Source organism: Haliotis cracherodii, unplaced genomic scaffold (genome assembly GCF_022045235.1).
Source record: "Haliotis cracherodii isolate W230 unplaced genomic scaffold, xgHalCrac1.p SCAF_9, whole genome shotgun sequence".
NCBI lineage: Eukaryota > Metazoa > Mollusca > Gastropoda > Lepetellida > Haliotidae > Haliotis > Haliotis cracherodii.
The window spans coordinates 2,901,559-2,925,161 of NW_027266343.1; the positions used below are offsets into that span (position 1 = coordinate 2,901,559).

The 23,603-nt window shown below is 42.6% G+C and overlaps 2 protein-coding genes across 3 annotated transcripts; one reads left to right on the plus strand and one right to left on the minus strand.

Moving 5' to 3' along the window:
• The first annotated feature begins 1,791 nt into the window (after positions 1–1,791).
• LOC139453021 (uncharacterized) lies at positions 1,792–11,474 on the plus strand. Its single transcript, XM_071234647.1, has 4 exons — positions 1,792–1,944; positions 4,106–5,190; positions 6,719–8,562; positions 10,690–11,474. Exons 1-4 carry the CDS (start codon positions 1,792–1,794, stop codon positions 11,472–11,474), a joined length of 3,867 nt encoding a protein of 1,288 aa, XP_071090748.1.
• A 3,109-nt stretch (positions 11,475–14,583) lies between these two features.
• Positions 14,584–19,436, minus strand: LOC139452455 (uncharacterized protein KIAA1958 homolog). Of its 2 annotated transcripts, none has more exons than XM_071233943.1 (2): positions 19,348–19,436; positions 14,584–16,980 (listed from the first exon to the last, which is right to left on the minus strand). In XM_071233943.1, exon 2 carries the CDS (start codon positions 16,957–16,959, stop codon positions 15,220–15,222), a length of 1,740 nt encoding a protein of 579 aa, XP_071090044.1. In that variant the 5' UTR covers positions 16,960–16,980; positions 19,348–19,436; the 3' UTR covers positions 14,584–15,219. The 2 variants fall into 2 exon arrangements, with proteins under 2 accessions (XP_071090044.1, XP_071090045.1); XM_071233944.1 differs by lacking the exon at positions 19,348–19,436 and adding an exon at positions 18,889–18,957.
• Between the last annotated feature and the right edge of the window lie 4,167 nt (positions 19,437–23,603).

Here is a 23,603-nt window from a genome sequence, read left to right on the forward strand (position 1 = left end):
GGTATGGGACTGACAAACCTAGAAACATAATCGCGTCGAACCGGGATTGAACCCACGATCATATATTTCTGGCACGCCAAGGGACGCAACTCTGCACAGCGAATTGCTGCGCCCAAGGCGACTGGGCCACCCGTGCCCCCACCGACTCAGAGGCCGAGTCATGAGAATGGCGATCCTGACATTAATTGTTTTCAGCGTTTTAAAACGTAATGGAGAATTATCGCGAAAACATTTGTCAAAAGTCGATCAGTGGATATTGGAGTCGATACAAGTCATATTTAGAATCAATAATAGGGTAAATAAATAAAGCCTAACGGGACAGTCCGAAATAGTCTAGCCGTGTCACAGCCCCCCACACGTAAATAACTACGTTTGGACCAGAATTTAAAAAAAAAATACAGTCACAAGTGAAACATGAGTAACCATCCACACTACCTTGGCACAATGACACTTGATCAACGAAGTGGCCTGTCCATCCAATCTTCTTTAGATGCCTCTTACGACCAGCAGTGGATTGCTTGGACATATTTTGACACGCGTTCCTACCCTGATGACTGCCATGCGATACACGCATGCGTGATACAGAGTTATGCGTGGTTTCACGCAGTGAGCGTCTTGAGGCTAACATTTTCTGATGGCTTTACGTTTTGTTTTAATTCATATTTTCCCTGGAAATTTCCACGAATTAACAATTCATCATAACTATTTGTGAGTGAGTGTCTGCGTCCGTGCGTGCGTGCGTGCGTGAGTGCGTGCGTGAGTGTAGTGAGTAATTGCGTGCGTGCGTGCGTGCATGAGTGAGTGAGTTGGGTTTAACGCCGCATTTCACAGATTTCAGTTATATGTCAGCTTGTGGGAGGAAAGTCCGAAAATGATGCAGATCTCAGACGTTTACTACTTCGGTGAAACCCACGAGCACTGGTATGGTGCTGACAAACCCAGAAGCATAATCGAGGGGAACCAAGATTCGAAACAATCATTAGTTTCTGGCGTGCCCAAGGGACGCAACTCTGCACAGCGAATTACGGCGCCCTAGACGACTGGGCCACCCGTGCCTACTATTTATCGATAAATCCAAACTGATGGCTTCTATGTTTAATCGATTAATAAATACATGTAAATTGCAAGCGATTGTGTTTCCATAAATTGAAAATCGGCCATTCCCACTAACGGACTTCGGTTTCCTGATTGGACGACGCTACAATGGACGGAAATTTTGTTGCATTATTGTTCTTGACGATGTCACTGATTTTGTATTGTGTTATTGTTTTGTGTAAATTAAAGAGGAAGTGCACACACAAAAATCACTTTTTTCATGTAGGAAACGAAATCTTAGAATTAGTTTAAATGTTTAAAAACGTATTTTTCATAAAGTAAAAATAGGTTCTTTGTCATATGAACTTGCCCCTAATGATTAAATAAGCAATCTGTGAAGATTTTGTTTTTGACATATATTTATGCAAATTGCAGGCCTCCATAAACATTTACCTTCATAAACGCAAAAACATACTTAAGTCAATTGTTCAACATTCTTCATGATCGTCACTGCATTGTGAGTTCATACTTTTATTACGTCACAGACTTCAGTCTAGACTAAAATAACACTTTATAATAACAATACTGGACATGCTTAAAACATATGAGCGAGCTTCCCTGACGTAAGTCCAAATATTTTACCCTTTTCTTAACTTCATGGCAAATATCTCAAATATCGTGTGGCGTGTTCAGCGAGAATCTCAAACTTGGATACGTTTGTGACGTCACGCCATTGTTCATACGGTCACAAAGTTGATGACAGCTCCGACAGTCACGTCATACAACCCACAGTATCTACATCGACCGCATTGGTGTCGACTTCACACATGTTGTCTGCTCAAAGTGACAATGGACGGCCCCAAACCTACCAATAAAACCATGGTTGTCATCATCGACGAAGGTCAAATGGTAAGTTGATAAATACTTTTTTACTTCACCATTCGATAAGAAGATGACAAACTATTTTTATTATCGTATACTCACGGATTCGAACTACAGCTAAGGGACGCAACTCTTAGATCACTTCCGTGATTAACCCAACTCGTTCAATCAATTGGAAAATTAATTTGGGAGTCTAAAATGACTGTTTTAACAGTCGTTATCAGATCGTATCTTGGCATTCAGTTTCTGGTAAAGTGACACCAAACAGCGACAAAAAGAATGTTTATTTGTTGTTCAAATTTTCTTTGCTTGTTGTTTAACGCCGCACTCAACAATATTCCAGCTTTATGACGGCGGTCTGTTAATATTCGAGTCTGGACCAGACAATCCAGTGGGTATGATGACACCCAATCAACCAGGTTGCCGGCCACCCGATCCATTTTGTCGCCTCGTGCGACAACAACAGAGGCTACTGGAGAGCTTATTCTAACGGGATACATATATTAGTTTCTAATTCCGTAGCCCATGTAAACTACACTCAGTACTATCCTTCCATGCTATAAATTATACTGTGATAAAAAGATGGACTATATTTGACAGCTCGAAATGCAGGATGATGTAAACATACACTACATCGCAATAAGATGGGGAAACAGAGTTGCGTCTTTGACAGGCATTTACAAGTTGGAAGAACGCGAAGACATGACACTTTCGTGGATAACAAGTTCTTTCTACATGTAGTTTGTAGGGACGCTTCAGGGCTACTGCTTGTCCCTTCATCAGATGAATACAGTGAGTGAGTGAGTTGGGTTTAACGCCGCTTTTAACATTATTCCAGTTATATCGCGGCGTGTCAGCTTAATTTGGGAGGAAAGCCCGAAGGGATGCAGGTCTTAGACGTTTACCACTTCGGTGAAACCCCCGAGCACGGGTATGGTGCTGACAAAGCTAGAATCATAATCGGGGCGAACCGGGATTCGAACCCACAATCATAGGTTTCTGGCGTGCCCAAGGGACGCAACTCTGCACAGCGAATTGCGGCGCCTTAGACGACTGGGCCACCCGTGCCCCCAGATGAATACAGAATAAGTGTGGGAACCTGTAGACAGTTTAACGAACTCACACGTTTGTCATGTTTGTTTCCCAGCAAGTTGCGGTTTTGATAACGTGGAGTTTGTCCCCAATTCAACAAAACGGTCTTGATAGTCTATGTCAAAGTGTAAGAGTTAAAATGACTTTCTTGTTTGGTTGCCTGGTGGTGGAAACATCAAAGGAGAGACAAGTTAGAATAATTACATCCTGTTTTCTATCCTGGCTGCAAAGAGGGGTCAGCCTCAACCATCTTCAGCCATCTTCTACTCGCTGTTGGTACTTTAAAATAATTTGTGAAAAAAACCCCGAAATTAAACAGATACCGGGCTCTAACTAATTATCAATCCCAATAAACACCCCCTTGTTTATCTGCTGACTCAAATTGCATTATGTTTATCAACGACCCGAATCACAAGAAAGCACACATTACACCGCCTGCTGCAACGATCCGGGTAGAGAAAACAACTTCCCTACCCACGCGTGCTGTAAAAGACGACTATGCTTGACGTAAGAGGCGACTAACGGAAGCAGGTGGTCAGACTCGCTGACTTGGTTGATGGATGTCTTCGTATCCCAACTGCGTAGATCGATGCTCATGATATCAATCACTTAATTGTCTTGTCCAGACTCGATTATTTACAGACCACCGTTATGTAGCTGGAATATTGCTGAACGCGCCGTTAAACAACAAACAAACAAACAAACACAAACCTATGCTGCAACAGATGCTGGAGCATGTCCAGTAAAGTGTGATCCTGATGACACATTTCAAATTAAAGTGCTCTGAGCCTAACCAACTGATGAGTATAAATATTCAACATGTATACTACCCAAAAGAAATTAAAGAACATCCAGGGTGGTCGGGTAGCCTAGCGGTTAAAGCGTTCGCTCGTCATGCCGAAGACCCGGGTTCGATTCCCGACATGGGTACAATGTGTGAAGTCCATTTCTGGTGTCCCCCGCGGTGATATTGCTGGAATATTGCTAAAAGCGGCGTAAAACCAAACTCACTCACTAACTCACTCACTATAACATATATAAATAATATATATAAATAAATGTTCCAGTGTTCAAATTGACGTTTCCATTTATACAGGCCACCCGGCGAGTGAGTACACTCACACCCTGGTACTGGCTTGAGGACACCCACCCCGGCATGGTGTCAGCCACCCTGAAGGACCTGGCCAGTCAACACATGAAGTACTTCAGGGCAAGTCCCAGCAGGGCAACAGGTCAACAGGCAGGTCGATCGCAGATCCAGATCATGGAGGACCTGTACTGGGAGGAGCTGAGGAAGTGGAGTGTGCATTCTGGAACTCATGACAAATCTTCCAACTCGTTTACTGATGATGCCATCAGTATGAGAAATGTTCACATGTGCTTAATGGCCAATTTAAACAAGAATAACAATGGCAATACCAAGGAAGACCAAAAGTCCTCACTAACCGGACCAAGGTCGCAGCAGGGGATTTCTAAATGCCAAGAACGTGCCAAGCCGAAATCAATACACGGTTATTCAAGCAAACGTCCAACCAATTCAGTCAAGTTACGTGTCAGGGAACAGACACACCATGGAGATCCTGCTACAAACAATACAAACCACAGCAAATCTGTAGCCAACAAAGCATGGAACGATGGCCTTTCAAACAGGACCACTATGACTCGAAACCAAGATGGCAACATGACTTTGAGACACCACGTGGTAGATTGGAAGAACCATCATGAACAGACCCAAGGCAATAGAACAGTCGTTGCGAGGGAGGCGTGTGTTGGTGGTGCTGAAGACGTCGTCACAACGTCCTTGTCAGATGCAGCTGATGCCTCCATGCAAACCGATCTTAGCAAGAATGATGCGCAAAGTCTGGAGCGCCTACTCTGGGAAGTATCCCACTTCAACTCAATTTCTGATATCCCAAAGACACTCAAAGACACCATATTACAGACAATGTGCAAGCCATTGCTTAATGGTGGTTACAGAGAAGAGAAAACTCTCTGGTCAAATCTGTTTAACACCCCTGTGCTTCCTGGATCTACTAAACAATCTGGTGTTCTTGCTCCACACACTGCAGCCACTACATCGATGAACCAACCAGAGGAAGGCAGAGAGTCCTTGACAGACATGAAACAGTGCAATCGTATGTCTGAGAGGAGCATCTGCAGGCAGGATAACAGACCATGCAGGTATATAAATATACAATATCAACGTCAGAGAATAACCGGTCTCCATTATCTGCTGAAACAGATTCCATTGGGCGCAGAAGGCAAACTAGCGGTGAAAATTGGACGAATGGATCACTGAAAAGCAGTAATAACACCGGGTGTTCACGAAAGCTAGAATACCATGTAACATACATGTAACAGGGGTTGCTAAGGCACATTCGAGAGTTTAATTTATGAGAGAATAATTCAACCATTGTGTATACATTATCATATTTATCCACAAAAAAGAGGTGCCAAAGTCGGCTGATATAGATAATTTCCACTGTGACGATGATTTGATGGAAGGTCTTGGTTTCAAAGATAGCAGTTCCGCAGAAAGGTGCGTCTCCAACACTTCCCAACTTGATCTAGCAATGTAAACTACTATTAACACATGACTGAAAATTAATGCAAAACTAACAGGACTTGAATCAACAGACACGCATGGCAGGCAACTTGCTGTATGTTTAAGTACTACACACAGTGTAGAGGACGCGTTCAACTGACCATCAGTTGTATGTGTGTAGAATATGGAATTATTTACAGGCGCGTTTGTACAGTTGGTACATAAACGCGACAAAACTCTTTCCATATTCATAAGAAATATCTGCTATAAGCTCAGTCGATTGTACGATTCCGATTATATATCATATGTGTGAGTGAGTGAGTTTGGTTTTACGCCGCTTTTAACAGTATTCCAGTTAAATCGCAGCGTGTTAGCTTAATGTGGGAGGAAAGTGATGCAGGTCTCAGAATTTTACATATCATATGTCAATCACTATCAAATAGTAATGATACCAGGTGTTCGCGAAAAGATGGGCGTATCCTGCCCACGAGTGGCATCCGTCACAAAAAACATGCAAATTCTTTAACCTGAAAGAACACGGAAACACATGGTACAAGTCAAGAAAGGGAATTGTATCCCCATCATTTTTGTCATTGATGCGTCAGATTTGGAAATGATTTCCAAATGTCTGCCATAAAACGTTTTCAAAGCTTCACTGGGGCTTGGGTAGTGTAACTTTGACCAAACAACTTTTGAGCAAGAGTCGTATAAAACTCTTTGATAACGAGCATGCTCGATCGTTCGTAAAGTATGTGAAATGTAGTGAGTGAGTGAGTGAATATGGTTTTACGCCGCTTTTAGCAATATTCCAGCAATATCACGGCCGGGGACACCAGAAATGGGCTTCACACATTGTACCCATGTCGGGAATCGAACCCGGGTCTTCGGCGGGACGAGCGAACGCTTTAACCACTAGGCTACCTGACCGCCCCCCCCCCCCCCGTATTTATAAAAATAATTACTCCAAATATGTCTACTGTAAATTAGGCCATTGGAAATATTTTCCATGACATTTTTTTTCTGTGATTTAGTGTTCACATAACGAATAACAGTAGTGTTATTGTGCAGATGTAAAGACCCATATTTTAAATGTATTATTTATTTGTTATGTAAAAAACAGACTTTTATCTGTACGTGACATCTTACTTTTCTTGCTATCGACAGGACAAGAACATCTTTAAATTCCCTCTGGGACGATTTCTTCAGCCTTGAGGATGACATCCTGGACATTCCCACCTTGAGCATCCTGTCTCCACCGCGTACCTCTCTCGGACAAGCCTTCCACAATGATCATGACGTCAGTCCTCTGTCCACCCTTGACCACGATGAGGACAAGCCAGCCAGCCATGAACCCTTTCCTTCTGAGTACGTCTTCAAGAGGGTGTGTGGACCTTCCTTCAGCATGTCTTCAGAGTTCTGGCACATCAAGATTCCAACTCTTCCTTCACACATGGTCGACTACAAAGTTGAGCAAGATGGCCTCACTGACAAAGTTATCGGCACAGGGTGTTGTGGTCAGGTGTACGCAGCAACGCTGACTGTGTCTCCAGGGCTCAGCAGAGATATTGTGGTGAAAGAAATCTTTGTGAACATGAGATCAATGGAGAATATCGTCAATGAAACCAGAATAACTTTGTACCTGGGACCTACAGGCTGTGTTCCAATATGTTATGGATTGGTGAAAGATGTGGTGGGAAGACACAACATTGTGTTGGAGCTCTTTGGGTCTGGGCAAACACTCCGTGACATCATCAACAAAAAGAAAACGTTGTCCAAACAACATTGGCTGCACATCGCATGTCAGTTAGTGGATGGCTTGAGAAGAATCCATGACAAAGACGTCATCATTAATGATATCAAACCAGATAACATCCTTGTTGACCTTTCTGGAACACTGCCGACGGTTAAATACTGTGATATGGGTTCAGCATCATACAAGTCTGGAGTCACATATGACGAGAGTCAGGACATGAAAAACTTCACATATATAGCCCCAGAAGTGTGTGCTCATGCTGAAACAACAAAGGACAGTGATGTTTTCAGTCTTGGAAAAGTCTTTCAGAACATTCATACATGTTCACAGATCTCTACTATGTGGGGACTTTACAAAATGTGTAGTGCAGAGACCCCGGACGACCGACCAACTCTCTCTTGTCTGCGGCTCCTGCTGCAGGAGCAGTATACAGAGGTCCTGTCGCAGACTCTCACTGTGGCGCCACATGGAGACCTTCACCCCAGTGATGAGGAACCAGAACATGCCAGCTTTGTAACCAAAGATTCTGAAAGTGCAGGAAAGAAAGGGTCTCCTCGTGATGGTAGTGTTAAGTGGGGGAATGAAGCCTCTAAAGATGAGTCTCAGATCGGGGATGAGAGTGCTGCAACAGACAACGATGCACAAGGTTCTCTTCCAAGCACAATAAGAAATGTCACCAACATCGAGTCAGCTGTCCAAAACAGGCCAACTGTTGCCAACATTGGTGTGTCAACATCCCATGAACTATATAGTCACATCCACATGTCTGATATTGAAGCTGAGTTTTCTACAATTCTGCAGTCATATGTGGGAACAAAAGATGACAGTTCACTGCTGTTTACACATAACACTGCAGCTGCCACTGAACACCAAACTATACCGGCTTCTGCAATGAAAACAGAAGATACAGAACTGACCAGACACAAATCATTTTTTGTGAGAGAGGATCACAGCATGTCTTCGCCAATAGCTACAGAGGATCACAGCATGTCTTCGCCAATAGCTACAGAGGATCACGGCATGTCTTCGCCAATAGCTACAGAGGACCATGGCTTGTCTTCTCCAGTAGCTACAGTGGATCACGGGAGGTCTCCTCCAACAACAGACCTAGCTGCACCACTGCTGTCTGACAGGTGGTTCACTTCAGAACTGAAGGGACCTCTCGTCCCCGAAGGCCCAGGACCAGCACCTGCTTCACAAGTGGCACCTTACCCGAGTCTCATCCATGACGACGTCACTGTATTCGATGGACCCAGTGAATTCAGATTTTCTGATGTAGTTTACTTACCAGGGCTGCTGTTAATACTGGCTTTAAGTCTTCTCTGGCCCACTAGTGTTGATGTAGGCTAGTTGTTTGGATCCCAAACTTTGTGTCCACATTATCAAGCCCACATTTCAATACACCTATACTTTAAGGGTGTACACATCATCCAATGTATGTAAATTAGTTTTATGAAGTCTTTTGTGACCAAATTGGGCAGTTATTAAATAATGTGATGAAGCTGAAGTTTGAAGTGCAAAATGTTATTTCTCAGCAAGACGGAAATTGTTGCTCAAAGGTATTGAACAAAATCAATTATTTTAATCGGGTAGTATCTACAATTTGTTTTAAATGTAACAATTTAATTTTGGATCATTTACATAATAGACAAAACCATTTTGATTGCATGTCAGGTCATCAAAGTACTTGAAATAATTGTGTAATTTCAATTTTTTAATTGTTTATATTTGATTTCAATTAAACTAAGTTGAAGTGGTTTTTTTGTTCGTCTTATGGTTTTTTTTTAGTCACTCACAGTGTCAGGTGAGGTGGTGTATGTGGTCTAACCTTGTGTTCAAGATTATTGCACTGCCATAGCAATGTGCATGCACGTGTAATTGTCTGTGTGTATCTGCTTGTCCTGACTTATGCCAGTCTTATTATAGTGCTAGAACACTGAGATAATATGATGCTGTATAACAGGGATACTCCACTCAGAAAGTATAGTGACTCCAAGCCGACCACTCTGGAGACGGTCTCTAGGCAGACGCTCTATCGACTAGACCCTGGAGACGGTCTCTAGGCAGACGCTCTATCGACTAGACCCTGGAGACGGCCTCCTGGCAGTTACCCTATCGACTAGACCCTGGAGATGGTCTCTAGGCAGAGGCTCTATTGACTATACCCTGGAGACGGTCTCTAGGCAGACGCTCTATCGACTAGACCCTGAAGATGGTTTCCTGGCAGACGCTCTATCAACTAGACCCTGGAGACGGTCTCTAGGCAGACGCTCTATCGACTAGACGCTGAAGATGGTTTCCTGGCAGACGCTCTATCAACTAGACCCTGGAGACGGTCTCTAGGCAGACGCTCTATCGACTAGACCCTGGAGATGGTCTCTAGGCAGACGCTCTATCGACTAGACCCTGGAGACGGCCTCCTGGCAGTTGCCCTATCGACTAGACCCTGGAGATGATCTCCTGGAAGACACTCTATCGACTAGACCCTGGAGATGGTCTCCTGGCAGACGCTCTATCCACTAGTCCCTGGCAGTGGTCACATTGTGTGAGAGCACTAGCTAGCCAAAGAGAACTTTGAAAAGAGTTGAAAATTTTACATTAGTTCTATACTTCGACCCTTATGTGAAAAGGTCCTAAAACAATGTTTCCAACAATTTAATGTAAGATTAGTTATGTAAAATTAATGTAATGTAAGAGTTTTTAAACTTATCATATCTCACACTATGCTTTTATCCCACGATTGATCGGTGGGTGCAGATATCCTAGACTGTAGTGATAAGCTGGTGATAAGAAAGCTTCAATTGCAAAATTGTTGCACGACCATGTCTGAAAGACATAGACTCAAGAGTGGGTAGAACGGCAAGTGTGAAGACCCCTTTATGCTACTAACACAGGTCAGGAAAATGGGTACAACATTCGTTGTAACTTGTATCCTTTTGTGTAGGACATCGTTTCAAGATCAAGTTTGAAGAGGGGAACCTATTCTGCCACGACTTAAAACCAGTCTCCAGGCAATTAGTTCTATCAGATACCCTCTAAGAGGCAAGGCTGACCACCTTGGCACCTCTTTTCACACATTGTCGAAGCTATCAATCACGCCTGTGGGATTGAAGCATGCTAAGACAGGAGAAGAGGGAACGATTGACAACATCCATAAGAGGATCATCAAACCAATATTTCCACATCTTATACTCGTGGCAGAGGTTAGGGTTAAGGACACTGTCGAAACTGCCGTGCCTTGTGACGACTTCAATGATGTTGACGAGTGTTGACTCTCTCCAAGGAACTTGAGTGAAAGAGTGAGTATGGTTTTATGCCGCTTTTAGCAATGGGCTTCACACAGAACATGCCAGCTTTGTAACCAAAGATTCTGAAAGTGCAGGAAAGAAAGGGTCTCCTCGTGATGGTAGTGTTAAGTGGGGGAATGAAGCCTCTAAAGATGAGTCTCAGATCGGGGATGAGAGTGCTGCAACAGACAACGATGCACAAGGTTCTCTTCCAAGCACAAGAAGAAATGTCACCAACATCGAGTCAGCTGTCCAAAACAGGCCAACTGTTGCCAACATTGGTGTGTCAACATCCCATGAACTATATAGTCACATCCATATGGCTGATACTGAAGCTGAGTTTTCTACAATTCTGCAGTCATATGTGGGAACAAAAGATGACAGTTCACTGCTGTTTACACATAACACTGCAGCTGCCACTGAACACCAAACTATACCGGCTTCTGCAATGAAAACAGAAGATACAGAACTGACCAGACACAAATCATTTTTTGTGAGAGAGCATCACAGCATGTCTTCGCCAATAGCTACAGAGGATCATGGGAGATCTTCTCCAATAGCTACAGAGGACCATGGCTTGTCTTCACCAGTAGCTACAGAGGATCACGGGAGGTCTCCTCCAACAACAGACCTAACTGCGCCACTGCTGTCTGACAGGTGGTTCACTTCAGAACTGAAGGGACCTCTCGTCCCGGAAGGCCCAGGACCAGCAGCTGCATCAGCTTCACAAGTGGCGCCTTACCCAAGTCTAATCCAGGACGACGTCACTGTATTCGATGAACCCAGTGAATTCAGATTTTCTGATGTAGTTTACTTTCCAGGGCTGCTGTTAATACTGGCTTTAAGTCTTCTCTGGCCCACTAGTGTTGATGTAGGCTAGTTGTTTGGATCCCAAACTTTGTGTCCACATTATCAAGCCCACATTTCAATACACCTATACTTTAAGGGTGTACACATCATCCAATGTATGTAAATTAGTTTTATGAAGTCTTTTGTGACCAAATTGGGCAGTTATTAAATAATGTGATGAAGCTGAAGTTTGAAGTGCAAAATGTTATTTCTCAGCAAGACGGAAATTGTTGCTCAAAGGTATTGAACAAAATCAATTATTTTAATCGGGTAGTATCTACAATTTGTTTTAAATGTCACATTGTGTGAAAGCGCTAGCTAGCCAAAGAGAACTTTGAAAAGAGTTGAAAATTTTACATTAGTTCTATACTTCGACCCTTATGTGAAAAGGTCCTAAAACAACGTTTCCATCAATTTAATGTAAGATCTATTATGTAAAATTAATGTAATGTAAAAGTTTTTAAACTTATCCTATCTCACACTATGCTTTTATCCCACAATTGATCGGTGGGTGCAGATATCCTAGCCTGTAGTGTACAACAACCGTGATATATACACGAGGAAGCTGGTGATAAGAAAGCTTCAATTGCAAAATTGTTGCACGACCATGTCTGAAAGACATAGACTCAAGAGTGGGTAGAACGGCAAGTGTGAAGACCCCTTTATGCTACTAACACAGGTCAACATTCGTTGTAACTTGTATCCTTTTGTTTAGGACATCGTTTCAAGATCAAGTTTGAAGAGGGGAACCTATTCTGCCACGACTTAAAACCAGTCTCCAGGCAATTAGTTCTACCAGATACCCTCTAAGAGGCAAGGCTGACCACCTTGGCACCTCTTTTCACACAAAGTTGAAGCCATCAATCACGCCCATGGGATTGAAGCATGCTAAGACAGGAGAAGAGGGAACGATTGACATCCATAAGAGGATCATCAAACCAATACTTCCACATCACATACTCATGGCAGAGGTAAGCAGGTAAGGGTTAAGGACACTGTCGAAACTGCCGTGCCTTGTGACGACTTCAATGATGTAGACGAGTGTTGATTCTCTCCTAGGAACTTGAGTGAAAGAGTGAGTATGGTTTTATGCCGCTTTTAGCAATGGGCTTCACACATTGTACCCATGTAGGGAATCGAACCTAGGTCTGCTGGGTGCTTGACGTGTACCAATACTTAACAGAGGAGTGGCTGTCAATCATTTATTCAGTGTTTACAAGAAACGAAGTACCCATCTGTGATAGCAGGTACGCGCATCGTGTATCTGAATTGATGAGCTGTCGTCAGTTGTTGAGCCAGGACCAGCGGACCAAGTGGAGGAGAACTTGGACATCGGTAACGGAAAAAATGTGAAGCGAAGACCGCATCTGACTTCCAAAAACTCCAGTGTAGGTGTGGAGGATTGTCTCACGTAACCATAAGGAGACGCCTGAGTTGGCCGCTGAAGACAAAGGAATGAAGAGCCTCTTCCATGATCGGCAGAGCGTAGATGAAGCCTGAAGTAGACGCGGAGTGCTCTGACTGGGCATAACAAGATGTCTTGCTGATCCTCCAGGTTTAGGATGGAAGCCAGGAATGGGATGGTGAACAATCTGTCTGGTTGACCTGGAAGCTGATTCTTATCAAAAAAGTTACAGCAAAGACTGAGATCACTGACTGACAGACTGAGTATGGTTTTACGCCACTTTTAGCAATATTCCAGCGATATCAAGGCGGGGGACACCAGAAATGGGCTTCACACATTGTACCCAAAGACTGAGATGAACTCTGTTGACGTCGAGCCCATGCATCTTGCTGACCCTAGCAGCTGTAGCTAGATCCAGGGGGAAGACTATCTTCCAGGTGATGTGTTCCATATCCTTTTTGTCTAAAGACCATGAGAATGACATTTAGGTCCCAGGTAGGTCGGCGAAATCTTGACAATTGGTCAGCGAGTTTGTAAGATGGAGAACCATAGATATCTTCATGCCATTCGTGTTCAACAGCACTAAATACATGGAACCCTTGAGCAAACCAAACAAAACTTGTCTTCATTGCAGTGGTAGCCATACCCTGTGACCTTGACAATGACGTCGCAGCTGACAATGCAGGTCCGTCAAAATGACCCCTCAGACTGGTCTCCTAGCGCAAATACCTCACAGTTCCTCACTGATGGGGCTGATATCCTATGTAATGCTTGTATTGTCGAAGTTATAGAGGTGGCCATGGTGGTTCTTTCACGTAAGTGACATAGCTGTATGTTCTCGACTGGATCCGGGAAGGTCATGTGTTGTTTCGTGTGTCTGGTAACGATTCCAGTCATGTAATGGTGCCCGGTGCAAGGTGGAAAAACCTGGCTACAGCTGCAGATGATTCTCCTGTATGCAGTCGGCTGATGGCGTTGCTGCATTGAACTTCCATCAGTTATGGCATGTTTTCGCTGTAAGATTGCAATAAGATAGTGATGGCATGCAAATGAAAACCCAGCGTTATTAGTGATGGTGAAATGGGGTTTAACGTCGCGTCCAATATTAATGCACTTATATAGCCATGTGCATATACGTGTGTGTGTTTGTGTGGCTGCTTGTACTAGTCCTGACTGATGCTGATTTATAGTGCTAGCTCACTGAGATACCATGCCGCAGTTTAACATGAATACCCCACTCAGACACAGTATACTGACTCCGAGCCGACCAGTCCTTGTTTTAGCCCCTTAATGCCGAGCGCCAGACAGGGTAACAACAAGTACCATCTTTTAACGTCATTTGTATGACGCGGCCGGGGATCCAACCCAGGACCTTCCACTTTCCGGGCAGACTCTCTACCACTAGATAATGGAGGCGGTCCCAGCGTTATTAAAGCCCAACAAGTTTTGTTGCACATGCATGTCATATCGGTGCATTTCCGCACCAGGCTCACACGTGGTTGTGTTTTTAAGATTTTTCCATCTTTTCACCCAATGACTCCAGTACCTCATTACGAATTCATTTTTGGTATAAATTTTGCATGGATATTGGCAACACTGTCAGGTATTTACGATTTTACTACTTTTGCCTTTTTTGTTTAGCAGAGTATATATCAATCAAACATTTCTACAAAGAACCATATCCCATTTATTTCTCAGAAATCATCCAAATGTTAAATATTATCAAAGGGTGAAAGTATAATCCAAATACAAAATGTTCCATAATGTTTGTATGGAGAGTTTCTGTAAATAAAGTGTTGGTGATATGAAACTGACAGTACAAACAGTTTTTTTGTTTTGTTTGTTGTTAAACGCCACATTCAGCAATATTCCAGCTATATGACGGCGATCTGGAAATAATCAAGTCTGGACCAGACAATCCAGTGACTGACATCAAGAGCATCGATCCATGCAATTGGGATACGATGACATGCATCAAGTCAAGCGAGTCTGACCACCCGATACTGTTAGTTGCCTCTTACGACAAGCATAGTAGCCTTTTACAGCAAGCATGGGTTGCTGAAGACCTATTCTGACCCTGATAACTTTACAAGCAGTCCTGCATAAAACACTGTTTGGAGGGTTTGTGTGAGTGTTGGTGTTATAAAACTGACAATACAAACAGTCCTGCATAAAACCCTCTGCAAGCCTTTTCTTATAAGTTGGTTACATATTTCTTTCATTTACCTCTGATCGAAATGAAAATATAATTAATCCTTTACTTTCTTCGGTAATACAAAAATCGTAAAACTAGTATGTATTGTCTTCCACATTCCCAATGTTTAGTATCAGTGAATCTGTAAACCCAGTGAACAGAAATATATGCCAGAGTTCACATAATCTTCTTCTTCAGAGGCAGACCTGAAGCAACAACGATCTTCCTCCAGATGTTTGTGAACTGATGATAAACCATTGGCTCTGGTAGGTACCTGCTGTCTTGGCCGGTGGCCCTACTATGCTTCAAATAAAATGAATACCCTTCATCCAAAGCTATCTTTGGTCTCAAATATCTGTATTGCTTGTACATGTTGACAAAGCATCTTGATGGATCATCAGGTTTTGCATAAACCTTGAGAGAGAAAGCATCATTCAACTTCCGCTCCAGATATTCCTGACCCTCAGGATTAGTCCTCAGGACAATATTACCCCACTTCAAGTCCACATGATAGGCCGGACCTCGCAGTCCAAAGAACTTGGAGTTGAGGAACCACATGCTGTTGACGAGTGTTTCCAAACTGTGTCCTCCAAGCTGGCAAGTCTGGAAGAGCAACTCGATGTCGTTACTGTCCACTGGTGAATGTTTCTGGGACACATTCTTCCCGTCCTCTATGATCTTCCTCTTGAGGTAATCTCGGGATAACTGGAACTCTTTGTCTTTGGTGATTGAATAAGGGTAGCCTGCATCCTTTAAGAAGATATCCAGACGTTCCTGGACACATTTCAATGACCGACCCTTCAGTTCTCCCCCATCAACTTTCCTTGCCTCCCTCAAATAATCCAACAGTAGCATGTTCAGTTTCTCTGGAGGACATAAAACTAAATCAAAGTCTTCTTGATATTTCTCATACAGAAACCTTTTGAACTGATTCACCGAATTTCTGACAAGCACCTGTGTTCCTGGGCTCAAATGGAGCCTCCTGTTTGTAGCTATGCCTGCAGTATGAACTGAAGCTATCCCTGGAGCAGCCTGACAGCTCTGCTCATCAAGTTCCAGGTCATCCTCAAACAGATCGAGATCTATAACTTCATCAGCTTCTGTAACAGACACAACCGACTCTGGGTGCATCTCCTCTGATGTTCTCTGGGGTATAGTCACAAGGACCTCCTTGTTCTCTACAGTTTTATCAGCAGCTGCAGGCTTTGCCATCAAGTCTGGACCAAGACAATGATTTTCAGCTGCTGGACCAGATTCAGATGTTCCACAAACAAACTGTGAAGTACTCGTTGATATCGGAGGTTGATAACAGCTTTCAAAATTGTCTGTTCTTTCAGCTGAAGGACCTTCACATGATGCAGGATAAATTGGATCATGGTGAATACTGGTAGGTAAAGGTTGTGTTGCTGGTTTGGTGATGTTGAATTGTTTTACAAGACCAACATTTTGAGTTTGAGTTTTCTGGAATTTAACTTCAACTGGCTGTGAAAATGCATCATTTGATGACTCCTCCTCACCAAGGATTGGAGAGTGAGTGTATTGTCCTGCATCAATGGTATCCCGACTGCTATACAACCCAGGATTCGGAAAGGGTCTTTTTCTACGATTTCGTCGAAACATATTTTCCTTGTTTATTTGTTCACGATCTCTGTCAGAGTCCATGTGAGCATGTTGCGTAACAGGCTTAGATCTTCCACTTGTCTCAAATGCCTTGGTACAGTAGCTCTCACTGACCACATTACCACTGCTCTGTAGAAGTTCACTGAGGACATATCTCTCCTTCTTCATGTTGTCAATCTCCACACACACATAGCCACTGACCTCCACAAACTGACTGAAGTGGAGGTAGTTGCGACACACGTCCTGAAGCTGCTCCACAAAGGAGGCAAAGAACTGCACAGAGTACTGCTTCTCCATCTCTCTCCATCAAGGCTCTCTCTGTAATCAGAAGAGATTATCTTACACATCAGTGCCAACTACTTCAGGGACTCAAAACACCACAACATAGCAAGGCTGCAAAGATAAGGTGGTCCCTGTTCCACAAAGCCTTCTTTGACCTAAGATGATTGTAACTCCCATACTTTAACATAAGACTTTCGACTGTCGTAACTCTACGATTATTTCATGGAACGGAGCCCAGGGCCCTGTTCCACAAAGCATTTTTTGAACTAAGATGATCTTAACTCCCATACTTTAACATAGACTTTCGACTGTCGTAGGGACAAGATACACAAAGCAATCTTCGTGCCAAGATGATCATACTCTTATACTTTAACATAGGATTATGACAGGCGTAGTGCTAAGATCTCCTTGTGGAACTGGCCCTGTTTTTGTCGTTTTACACTTTCATATCTATCTGTAACCATGTCATGTCTCAGATAAGCATGATTAAGCAATCAGCGTAAACATTTTTGGGAAAATCAATTTATACTTAAAATTAATCACAGGCAAAATCATATGAATCAAGGTCCCTTTCCACAAAGCGATCTTTAGCATGAATAGCACTACGATTATCAAACATCTATGTGAATGAGTGAGTTGGGTTTAACGGCACTTTTATATCACATTCCAATTATATCACAGCGTGTCAGCTTAATGTCGGAGGAAAGCCCAAAGTGATGCAAGTCTCAGACATTTATCATTTCGTTGAAACCCACGAGCACGGGTAAGTTGCTGACAAACCCAGAAACATAATCGGGGCAAACCGGGATTCGAACCCACAATCATAGGTTTCTGGCGTGCCCGAGGGACGCAACTCTGCACAGCGAATCACGACACCTTAGACGACTGGGCCACCTGTGCCCCCTCTATGTGAATGAACAGAGTTACGACAGTCATAGCCCTAAGACAACTTTGTGGTTCGTGAACCTGATCAATGGTACATCAATGGTACCCATTAAGCAACTTTTGATAAACTGATAAAGCAGTAAATTCCCTTGTTATGAAAATGTGTCAATCTTGACAGATTAAGAAATAATTGGCAAACAAAATGGTCACAAAATTATTTGAGTAGAGAGAAGCATGGTGGGTCAATCATTTATGGGCAAACAAAACCATTTTTTATTTTAGAACTTGACCTGAATAGGAAACCTATAGAACTTGACCTATTCACCATGGAATATCACTCAGAGCAAAACAATATTGTAAACTAAAATACAACATTATCTGACAGCGCCATGTGCCATCAATCAAAAGAAAATTGCATATTTGAAAATCAACAAGACAAGTGAGATGGTGAAAGATGGGTTTTGGTTCATGCCATCATGGTTAATGTATTACATCGGTCAGTACTCAACAGCATCAAGAGAAGAGGTAAAAATACCTTTTTGGGCCAGATAACAACCAGGCCCCACTTGTAAAAAGCTATCTTAGCACTAAGATGATTGAAACTCTGATACATTAACATAGGCTTACGACAGTCTTAGCACTAAGATCGCTTTGTGCAAGTGGGCCCAGATCCTTGTTTCACAAAGCGATCTTAACACTACAACTGTAGTAATTCCTATACTCCAACATATATTTACCATGCTTACAACAGTCATAGCTACGATCACTTTGTGAAACGAGGATCTGGTTGTTATCTGGACAGCCAGAGCTGCTTACAGCACATATTAACATGATGTTTGGTATGATATGGGCCTGTATTACATATCAAAGGGAATGACAAGAGATCCTACAAAACATACCATGATTGTTTGTTGTATTATGCCAAAAATTCCAACAATATGTCAGGCTGTAAATAATCAAGTCTGGACCAGACAGTCCAGTGATTGACATCATAAGCAATGATCAACATAATTGGTATAGAATATGACATGCATCAACCAAGTCGGAGAGTCTCACTACCTGATCCCATTAGCCGCTTCTTGCACCGAGCATGGGTTGAAGAAGACCAAATCTAACCCAGATCTTCAAATAGAACATAAGTAAACTTGATCCAGGTTAGCCAAATTGTTTTAACAAGTTGATAAGACAAAGCTTGGCCTTTTCAAAAGTTCAATATAAGCAATTTTAAGCAGAATATAAAATACCTCATATTCTAAAAGACCAAGGAACAAGATCAAGATGAGGAGTACAAGGAAGTAGGACTCAGTTCTGACGATTTTCGGTCGCAAAAATGTTATTCTGTTGACTTGCTATTGGAACAATTGAACAGAAACGTTTGTACGTTCAATCAATTATTACAACACTGTAATGGAAATGTGTGACTTGTGAGCAAAGTATTGGCAAACTGCTTCAAAACAAGTAGTATTATTCATGCAATGTCTCATGGCCTCGAAATGTCTGGATTTTCAACATAGGTACCTTCAAAATATTTTCTTCCGGAATGGCAGGTCTGCATTTGAAACCATCTTTCTCCACAGCTTTGTGTAACAAGACCAAGTCAGTGGCTCAGGTAGGTACCACCTGTCTGAGGACATGTTTCTCACGGACTTCAGGTAAAATGGAGACCCATCATCCATTGCTAGCTTAGGTCTCATTGACCGATATTGTTTGAAGAAGTGGACGAAACACCGGTCTAGGTTGTCAGGCTTGGCGAACACCTTGAGACAGAAGTTTGTACTCAATGCCCTCTCCACATACTCCTTCCCCTGGTCGTTCACTTTCAGTTTGATGTCCCCCCATTTCAGATTGAAGTGATCTGCTATTCCCCTTAAACCAAAATACTTCGAATTCAGGAACCAAACAGTGTTGAGAAGAGACTCAGAATTGTAGTCACCCATGACATTCCTCTCGAACATGATCTCAATGTCATTCTCATCCACTGGGATGGGTTTCTGCACGACCTTGTTCTTGTTGAACTCCTCCATCTTCATCTTGATGTAGTTCCTGGACGACTTGAAGCGTGCATCTTTTGTAATAGAGTACGGGTAGCCGCCTTCCTTCAGGTATCTCTCCAGGAACACCTGCATCGTCTTCAGAGATCCTGGATTTGGCTCAGCACCATTCTTCTTCCTGGTTCCTTGAAAGAAATCAAGGAGGATTTGATCCAGCTCCTCTGGTTCAGTTGTCAGGGGATCAATGTCTTGGCCATATCTATCATAGTAGTAACCTTTGAACTGTTTTAGTGAACTTTTCATGACTTTCAATGTCCCTGGATTTGTCTTCTTGGGATTCTTTGGAACAAGTGCACTGGATGGACTGTTCTCGCTAAATCCTCCGCCTTGATTGGAATCAATGATACTACACTGGCTTTCATCCGGGTCATCCTCAAACAAGTCCAAGTCGATCACCTCGTCAGCCTCTGGTTCTGTTTTAAAAGTCCCTGAAATGGTTTCAGCTAGTCTCTTAGGAATAGATACGGAAGCTTCTTCAGATTCATCTTGGATTGTGTCATAAGTGAAACTTGACCTTGAGGCTGAGGAAGATGGACTATGAGATACAAAGTCGTGACTTTCTCCAGACGTCTGTCCAACTCTTTCTCTTCCAAAAGGATCAATGCCGGTAAATATGGAATGTGTAGGTATTCTTGTTTGTGTTTGCTCTGGGGGGACTGATGCGACACTGTTCCCAGATAGTGGAATGGCAGTGTATGAGGATGACCTGGAAAACAGAGGATCTGCCACCATGTTTTGTTCCTGAACCAAGTCACTGGAGAATGTGGACATGGCATTCACATTGTGAAGGCTTCTTGAATCAGAGAATGAAGGAAATGTTTGCAGAACCTCCTCTTGCCTAGTTACCAGTTTACTTCTAGAATTTATTTGACTTTGATCATTTGACCGGGGGATTCTGTTCGAAAGACTAGTTTCATAGAAGCCCATTGAGTTCCCAAAGGCAGATCTGTTCCCTCGAGTTTTGAATGCCTTTGTGCAGTAGCTCTCACTGACCACATTACCACTGCTCTGTAGCAGTTCACTGAGGACGTATCTCTCCTTCTTCATGTTGTCAATCTCCACACACACATAGCCACTGACCTCCACAAACTGACTGAAGTGGAGGTAGTTGCGACACACGTCCTGAAGCTGCTCCACAAAGGAGGCAAAGAACTCCACTGAGTACTGCTTCTCCATATTCCTCTGCTTCTTCCTAGGATGAAAAGAAGCAGAGATTAGGAAATCTGTTCCACTGTGCTTTTCCAACAACTGCTTGTATGGGAACATGCCATCCGCGTAAGTCACTGAGATATGATGAGCAGCTTTGACCATCTTTAATAATATTTTACACTAGGTAACCATGGTAACAAGGACGAGTAGAAAAACAGAGATGTCACAAAATGCCTACCTCATGACATCACACCTTTTGCAATAATCGAGTCACAATGTTAAGTACTGCTTCACTTAACTTGCAGATTTTGTGTGTTTGAATTTCAGCATGTTTCTTGTCTGTGCCCCAAACTATTGCACCTACTGACCCTAACTCTGCTCTGAGCGCCATTTTCACAACATTCATGACATCCCATGGACAATGACCAGCCAAGCTTCTTGGACCAAGCAGAATTTCTCATGACTGTATGAAACTAGCGGCGTTCAAACCCAGGGTATCAGGAGAGATAATCTGGGTACAAACTAACTCTCGGTACAATTCCATATATCACTTTTTACCCCAGGTTGGTTTGGTTGGTTTGTTGTTTAACGCCGCACTCAGCAATATTCCAGATATATGACGGCGGTCTGTAAATAATCGAGTCTGGACCAGACAATCCAGTGATTTATAGCATGAGCATCGATCCACGCAATTGGGATCGATGACATGTATCAACCAAGTCAGCGAGCCTGACCACCTGATCCTGTTAGTCACCCTTTACGACAAGCATAGTCGCCTTTTACGGCAAGTATGGGTTGCTGAAGACCTATTCTACCCCAGAATCTTCACGGGTCTTTTACCCCAGGTACATATCAATGGTACCAAGGTCGAGAACAACACACTCAGCTATACAGACTCCAAGCTGACCTGTCCTTGTTTTATAATCTTATGCCGAGAGCTAGGCAGGGCAACAACATGCAACACATGCCATCTTTAAACTATTTTGGTCCTGTATTTAGACCATACAACCAAGTGACAAAAGCACGTGCTGCCAACAAATTATTCCAAAGTAATTTAGAACTCTAAATGTTCGTGAATACTATTTTACATGTGAAATGTATGTTGACATTAACAATAATCATCTGACAACGTAAATATATAAAACTTAACAAAGCGTTAATAAAATGAGCGCAAGAGATTTCCTAAAAAGGGGAGTAACTTCTTGCACAACCACGGAAGCGCAGTGAATACAGGGTGTAGAAACATTCGGTCCCACAACCCTCGTGATGCTACAAGGCTAGAAAATAATATGTAACACTATTCGGATAGGATGGCAATAATTTCTCCATCTACAATGACCAACTGTTTACCTTTACATCTACAACGACAATAGTAAATATTGTCAAATTTGATACACAATCCGCATTCCGCGCAGTCGACTGGTTTTTCATTCAGAAATATCTCGACAATTTTCGTTCAATGTGTTTGTTCGAATGTCTTTGTGTTTTCGGGTAGTGTTCTCGCAATGGATAACGTCAAGGATTATGTGGAATTATTGATAAGGCAAAATAATACGTTGCCTGCAGTAGGTGAATTTTATCACGTTCCTATTCAAGTCGATCGTAAAATCGTTTAATTAAATTTGGGTTTGCGAGAGTCGCCCTGCACTGACCTCAACTGTAAAATGTGTTCCCAAATTCTGTATCGGTTCTCGAAAATACAGCTAGCACCGATAATGTTCGACAATGATGTTCCGATTGGTTTTGTGCCCATGTACTATTATCTGAACGACCGATTACCATTAACATAATGATGGCAGTGCATTGCTGATCGGAATCTTCATACCCCGATTAAATTAAAGATGTCGTTCATTTACATGCCTAGTGCAGTGGATACAATTATTGGTATACATCTTTTGCATTAATTATTATCAACAAATTTACCGTGTGATTATTACAAGTATCATCGTGTTATGGGTTTTCGGACATTTTTCACTTAAACAACTGTAAAACATCTCACTCACTTCAAAGAAAACCTTATCTAAAAAACAAACCATCATCGGGGTATTTACAATGTCTGTGTGATGCCACACACCCTTTTTATAGCGGGAATAATTGCGATAAACATGGCCCTCATGAAACATATGATTTCCGAAAACCCATGATCCGACGATAAATCGCTCACCAATCATGCAAGATTGTCTGAACCTTTTTTATTTTGTCGGCTTCTGCTTTCCAAGGGAAATAAATGTTTGTTTCGGAGCGCTGTCTAAAATTATTCCGTCGCAAAAAAACCCAAAACATTTGCATTTTCACAGGCCGCTGTGAGGCACCTGGTGTAGACGGCGTAAAACAACACGCGCTCACTATCATCCCACAATCTAGCAAAATAGGAATATCAGATTTCGTATGATATGAGCTAACCAGTCTCCGCAACTGTGGCAGTGGCGATGTGTGGTCAAGTTGCATCACTAACTTGAACAAACCTAACAACCCCAGACTCAGTTTATGTATTTGGAAGTAAGATTTATGTAAATTATAATGTTGAGGATGAAAACTAGTAACTTGTCCGTGACGCACAGGCACAATTCGACG

Coding starts and splice junctions, on each gene's coding strand:
- LOC139452455 (XM_071233943.1), bottom strand. CDS start 16,959: ATGGAGAAGCAGTACTCTGTGCAGTTCTTTGCCTCCTTTGTGGAGCAG.
- LOC139453021 (XM_071234647.1), top strand. CDS start 1,792: ATGACAGCTCCGACAGTCACGTCATACAACCCACAGTATCTACATCGA. Junction 1,945..4,105: donor TCATCGACGAAGGTCAAATG/GTAAGTTGATAA, acceptor CCATTTATACAG/GCCACCCGGCGAGTGAGTAC. Junction 5,191..6,718: donor CAGGATAACAGACCATGCAG/GTATATAAATAT, acceptor TGCTATCGACAG/GACAAGAACATCTTTAAATT.